General features: G+C 38.2%; 1 protein-coding gene across 3 annotated transcripts in view; it reads left to right on the top strand.

The window, feature by feature from the left end:
* Positions 1-2,580, top strand: part of GPAT3 (glycerol-3-phosphate acyltransferase 3) — a 65,558-nt gene extending 62,978 nt beyond the window's left edge. For 2 of the 3 annotated variants that reach the window (XM_040237256.1, XM_040237257.1), the window contains one exon: positions 1,326-2,574. In XM_040237256.1, coding sequence (XP_040093190.1) covers positions 1,326-1,437 — 112 coding nt within the window. In that variant the 3' untranslated portion in view covers positions 1,438-2,574. Of the gene's footprint in view, positions 1-1,325 lie in introns of all 3 variants that reach the window. The other variant, XM_040237255.1, reaches the window with a different exon arrangement.
* The last annotated feature ends 4,475 nt before the right edge of the window (positions 2,581-7,055 follow it).

The raw sequence follows: 7,055 nt of genomic DNA on the forward strand, positions 1-7,055 counted from the left end.
TCGGACATAACTGAGCGACTAACATACACATAGGCCAATTTAGATGAAAAAATCTAGTACTTTTTCCCTGGGGAGAAAGATAAACAGTCTGAGTTTGAATATAGCATTCAAATATGGAAGATAGCAGCCTTAACTTCTAAAAAGAAACTGAACAGTGAAATTGTGCTTCAGTTCAGTCCTTCAGTCGTGTCCGACTCTTTGTGACCCCATGAATTGCAGCACACCAGGCCTCCCTGTCCATCACCAACTCCTGGAGTTCACTCAAACTCATGTCCATCGAGTCAGTGATGCCATCCAGCCATCTCATCCTGTCATCCCCTTTTCCTCCTGCCCCCAATCCCTCCCAGCATCAGAGTCTTTTCCAGTTAGTCAACTCTTCACATGAGGTGGCCAAAGTACTGGAGTTTCAGCTTTAGCATCATTCCTTCTAAAGAACACCCAGGACTGATCTCCTTTAGAATGGACTGGTTGGATCTCCTTGCAGTCCAAGGGACTCTGAAGAGTCTTCTCCAACACCACAGTTCAAAAGCATTAATTCTTTGGCACTCAGCTTTCTTCACAGTCCAACTCTCACATCCATACATGACTACTGGAAAAACCATAGCCTTGACTAGATGGACCTTTGTTGGCAAAGTAATGTCTCTGCTTTTGAAATTGTGCTCGCTGCTGCTAAGTCTCTTCAGTCATGTCCAACTCTGTGCGACCCCGTAGACGGCAGCCCACCAGGCCCCACCGTCCCTGGGATTCTCCAGGCAAGAACACTGGAGTGGGTTGCCATTTCCTTCTCCAATGCATGAAAGTGAAAAGTCAAAATGAAGTCACTCAGTCGTGTCTGATGCTTAGCGACCCCATGGACTGCAGCTTACCAGGCTCCTCCATCCATGGGATTTTCCAGGCAAGAGTATTGGAGTGGGGTGCCATTGCGTAGACACCTTCTCAGAATGGTATGGGGTCAGATGATGTGGATTCACAATTTTTCAGATTTTAGGCAGCTTTTATTATATAACATTCTCAGTGAAGTCTGTGAAATACCACCATAATAAAATCATTTCCCTAAATTTCTCTATGAGAAATATACAAGAAGGATGAAATCAAGACGCTTAATTTTTACCAGACATCAAAGAGCTTGTTCCTTCCTTTAAGTAACACAGGTCTGGTTAAGCGGTAGAGCAGAGACTGAAGTCTGGGTCTTTCTGCTTCTGAATCCATGGTACTTTGCCTCCTCTCTGAGCGTCTGCTCAGTGCCATGGCACTGTGCAGCATGTATGAGGAGGTAACCCTTTGAAATCATTGCTGGGAGTATTCATGTGTCTTTCTGTTCTCAGGGATGGAGGGCTGAAGAGAGCCAAGGTGAAGGACACCTTTAAGGAGGAGCAGCAGAAGAATTACAGCAAAATGATTGTGGGCAATGGATCTCTCAAGTCGGAATTGGACTGAATGCCATCCAGGCTTTCCAGAGCTAGTCCTTAGACATGGAACGGGGTGGAGTTTTTTTTTTTTTTTGGCGAGGGGAGGAAGGGAGTGTGTTGTTTTGCTTTACTTTTTTTTTTTTAATTGTTAACCTTTTCTGCAGGATGGTTGTCTCTACCTCCTCATGCCAGAGGCGGAACCCACGGTGCCCTTTCTGGCTTTTGTTGGTACAGCATTAGCCGCATGAACTGAAAAGCAGTGTACTGAGTTTGAACTGATTCTGCCTTTTGTGAAATGACTGTGGCCTTGTGGATTGAATGAAATATTTGTACTGGAAAAAGTTCTTCTAAAACACTTTGGGAACTCATTGTGTTTGGAACTCATTGAGAGGGCAGTTCTCAAGAAAATACCCCAAACTTTGTTCACGATTCGTTTTCACACGCCCTTGCCTTCCCACTTTCCTTAATCACTTAAACAAGGATCGCACATTAGGTTCGAATGGCTGTCGTGGTTTTGTTCTGCTACAAGGTTGAATAGAAAAATGGAAGACAGTCTTTAGGAGAAAGGACAGCTTTGTGGCCCCTTGATCTGAAAGTTGAAAGGAAATTAAATATTTTTTACTGGCGTGTTAGAAGAGACATCCTATTTGGTGAGCTTTACCAAAGAAAAGTGAATCTACGTTACAGTGAGTGCATATTTATATGTAGGTGACTTTCAAATAGACCTATGTTAGCCAGCAACTGGTGATAAAGCTTTTAGTTTTCCATGTTTCTATAGTAAAGATCTCTACCTGATGCCTCTCCCATCTGCTGATTTGTTTGATCCATGTCACCAAACACATTTCAAAGAAGAAGAGCCTCTGACAGCCACCACCAATAGAGGTGGCGGTGTTGTGAGTGAAGTGGGTGGTGCTCTTCCTCCCCCATCACCCCTTTGTCCTTTAGTTCAGAACTTTCCCATTTTCTTAAACAGGAAAATAAGTGGTAAAATTACCTTTTGGAATCTGAGCCTTAAATCTTTTAAAGGGGAAAATCAGTATTTCCCGACTGTGCAGCATAAGCAATGTTGATAGCAATATAGTGCCATCAGAGTGTTATTTCTCTTCTGGGAACCATGTACAAAATGTGACACTGTCTTACGGTGAATATAAATAAATTCTATATTTCTAAACGTGTGTTGCGTTATTTTCTCCATACTTTCTTGCCTTCTTTTGATTTTGAGTAAGTTAAATTTTTTTACATTGCAATCAAGGATTGTTTGTTTTCTCATTTCAGTGATATAGTTAGATTTTATTAGATTGCAACGGCTGGAAAATGAGAAACATGGACAGTTGGTTTTGGTGTGTTTTTTTCCTCTTTTTATTTTTAAGCTAAGTTTGTCTGGACTCTGACTCTTGGACCTTGTCTTGTGCAAAGACATAGACTTCGGTTGTTTTGCGAATGAACACAGGCCCTTCTCTCTTAACTTGAGACAGGCCTGCCCCAGCACTATCAGTGTGTATTCTTCTCATGAAGCTACATGGATTTGATCCCAAAGGAAAATTTGTGAACAGGTGACCATCACGGTCAGCTAGCCTTCTCTTCTCGATTCCCCCATCTTTTTCCTTTGTTCTTGCTTTAACCTTTGCCCTCACACCCCCCAAAAACTCTCCTGGGTGGTAAGCTTTGACCTCAAATCAGTGAATTTGTATGTTGCGGTGACTCATTTTTTTCTCAGAAGATTTCCTTTTCTTTTTGCTTGTCATATCCAATACAGCTTGAATTAATAAACTCATTTTATTAATTAGGTCAATTCTCAGAAAAGTTGGGAGAACAACTAACATTTGTTTTGTTTGGATACTGATAATATGTATCTTTCCAAGGGTACCATGAAAGCAATAATAATGCTATCACATATTCACTAGAAAATCTAATGCTGTTTTTTTATCAGAATATAATTGCTTTACTATGTTGTCTTAGTTTCTGCTGTACAAGGTGAATCAACTATATGTATAAATATATCCACTCCCTTGAGCCTCTCTCCTCCGCAAAACCCGCCCCCACTCCCCACCATTCCACCCCTATAGGTCATCACAGCACCAGAACCTTTGTCTTGTAAGTTTTTGACTTACACAACTAGTGTTCAAGTTGTTTTAGGAATTGCAGTATTACTGAAAACATGTTTTTAGAAAGCAAATACTGCTCAGATTTAGCTTATGTTCCCTAGAACACCTTTTTTTTTTTTTAACTTGCCTTTCTTGATATATTATGCCCAATTTAGAAATATTGTGCCCAGAGTTTAGTATTCCTTGGACTTCTGTAACTATTGGTGTATGAAGGGTAAGCAGGATTTGGTAGAAAAAAATCCCATTAGATAAGCCCTTTCATCTAACCCTTTCATTGAGTCTTGTGATGGGCCATGACCTAAAAAAAATATGATGGCCCTTTTTTATTCCTACCCTTTGTTGTCTTGGTGACCTTTATAGACACTGGGTTTCAGGAACACCAAGGGTTTCTGAAACATCCTGGCACATACTGGGATTTGATGAGCAGCCATGTCTGAATCAGCAGATAATCCTCAGAGCATAGGGGAAACAGTCCTGAATCACAGCCTGGTGCAAAGAACAGTGGTAAGGAAAGTTTTCTAGTAGAGGCAGACTTACCAAAGTCTAGTCGACTTGGTGATTTGCACATGCTGCATTTCAGGCATTCTATTGATATCTGGAAACACACAATAAGGGCTGTTGGTTTATCGTGACTACAGATAATGCACTGGGGTTATGAGGGCTGCCTCTGGACCAGAGTTGCTCTCAGTAGCTGTTTCTGAAATATGATACTTTTTAAAGTGTGGTACTGCAGATCTAACCTGTTTTTTGCTGGGTCTAGTGGCTTATGATAGGAGACCACAGGGAGAATGAGGTGTGAAAACAAGGGACCCTATTAGGAACTTGACAGAAGCTGTATGCTTGCTTTTTGTGTTTTTTTTTTTTTTTTTTTGAATACTGGGTTCCAATGGATTGATGCTACTGGCATTTGATGTTATTTTTTGGAGTAATGGTTAGGATGAGATAGAGTCATAAAGACATTTTCTAATTGTGACTGTAGCACTAATCAGCTTTTCAGCCTTAGACCAATAACTGCTCTGATTCTCATTTGTCTTTTTACTTATTGTGAAATTCTAGAGCACACACAAATGTATGTGTGCGCATTTATGTGCAGGTATACTTTTAAGGGCAATGATAAAAACAGATACTTTGTTATTGGCATATTTGTTACCAAGCCAATAAGTAGAACATGACTGTATCCTGGAGGGTATGAAAAATTCACCAACTTATTCTATTTATAGTCAATGGACAGTAGGGTTCTTTTTAGTGTATTGAGACATGCTTGTGTATCTCTTGGTAGACATGCTCAGGAGTTTCTCTAGTTGGATGTGTAGTAGGAATTAGGATTTTTCTAGGATAGGGTGTAAGCATTTCAACTTTAGCGTTGAAACAGCCATACATTTTCAAAAAGGTTGTACCATTTTACATAAATTACACTATCAGCACTACATGAAAGCAACATTTACATTTAGTAACATATTTGAATTTTATTTTTAATCTTATTTTGTGCTTTCTTGTTGTTTGTTGTTTTGTTGCTGAGTCATGTCCAACTCTTCTGCAACCCCATGGATTGTAGCCTGCCAGGCTTCTCTGTCCATGGGATTTTCCAGGCAAGAATACCAGAGTGGGTTACCATTTCCTTCTCCATGCGATCTTCCCAGACTAGGGATTGACTCCGAATCTTCTGCATCGGCAGGCGAGTTTTTTATCACTGAGCCACCCGGGAAGCCTGGTTTTCTTTCTTACATTTTTAAAAATAGCTCTCTCTCTCCTTCTTGCCCTTTTTTTGGATTTATTTCTTTTTTTCATTTTCTGTATTTAAATTGGGGTTTAATGGTCTTGTTTGTTTTCGTCTGTGGTTACTTTATAAATTTCACCTTGCATACTTACCACAGTCTAAAACTGATCACTCTGCTTATACTCATGAATAAAACAGGGACTTAGAATTCCAGTCATTCATTCCATCTTTCAATTTATATGATATTATACATTTAAATTACTTACATAATCACAAAATATCATAATCATTGTTGCCATCATAATCTTTTTTGTAATTTTATATAGTCAGTGTTTACCCATATGTTGACTACTTTGTTATTCCTTACCTTTTATCTCAGTCCGTCCATGTGGGATCACTTTTCTGATTGATAGTCTCTTGGTGGCAAATTCAGTTTTTGTTTTTCTGAATGTTTGTTTATTTTGTATACATTCTTGAAAGTTTTTGCTAGATGTAGAAGTTTATGTTCATATCAAGTTATTTTTCTCTAAAGACGTTAAGCATCATCCCATAGTTGCTACTGAGAAGTCAGCTATGAGGCATGATTATTACTTCTTTGAAGGTAGTGTTTCTTTGAGCATATTTAAGGTGACTGGCTTTTGTTCTTTTACCACTTTGCTGGGATGTACTCAGTGTGAGTCTCTTGTTATCTATCTTGCTTGTGACTTGACTTCTCATCTGTGGTTTAGTATTTTTCATCAATTCTCAGATACTTCTTTCCATAAAGTTTCTGTCCCACTTGCTCTCTCCTGTCTTTTTAGAAGTCTGATTAAGCAAGTGCTAGACTTTCTCACTCTAACCTGTATGTCTCTTAACCTCTCTTTTTTATACTTTCCATTTCTTTACCTCTACCTAGACTTCTTTCTGGACAATCTTATGATTATATCATTTCACTAATTCTTCACTTCTGTCTAATTTGCTGTTCCATCCTTTCATTGAGTCTTTAATTTCAGTTTTTATAGTTTTCATTTTTATGAGTTATATTTGATTCTTTTTATTTTTTATTTTAATTTTTTATGAGGCTGCAAGGTATTTTATTACTTAAAGATTTTAAAATATAATTCTCTAAAGGGTGTATTGCTTAAAATCACAGTGTTTAACATTTTTTATTAAAATATAGTTTTATATTCATTTCAGTTTTACAACATAGTGATTCAGTATTTTCACAGATTATACCCCATTAAAAATTATTACAAGATGTGCTTATCCTTATTGCTTATCTGTTTTAAACATAGTAGTTTGTGTCTCTTCATTCCATGCCTTCAATTTCTCCTTCCTCCTTTCCTCTCCCCATTGGTAATCACTAATTTGTTTTCTATAGCTGTTAGTCTATTTCTGTTTTGCATATACATTTATTTGTTCTTTTATTTTTTTGTCTAAATTGCAGTGTAGTTGATTTATAATGTGTTAGTTTCAGGTGTATAGCTAAGTGATTCAGTTGTTCACATATCTATATCTGCACCTATATATGTCTACTTGTTTCAGATTCTTTTCTAAGTTATTACAAGATCTTGAATATAGTTCCTTGTGTATTTGATTCTTTTTCAAGAGTGCATACTCTTCAGTAAGTTTTGGAGCATCTTACATAAACAGATTTTATATGTTTTTCCACCTATTCCAAAGTCTTACATCTTTCTTGAGTCAGTCTTTCCCTGCCCCCCCCCCCCGCCCCCCCGTGGCTTCTCATTAAAGGAGTCATTTCTTGTGTGTTTAGAGAGTTTTCATGATAATGTCATCTTTGGAATTTTTATCTTCAAGCTTCAGGCCTTCAGATCTAGGATAAGC

Source organism: Oryx dammah, unplaced genomic scaffold, assembly GCF_014754425.2.
Source record: "Oryx dammah isolate SB20612 unplaced genomic scaffold, SCBI_Odam_1.1 HiC_scaffold_3, whole genome shotgun sequence".
Lineage (NCBI taxonomy): Eukaryota > Metazoa > Chordata > Mammalia > Artiodactyla > Bovidae > Oryx > Oryx dammah.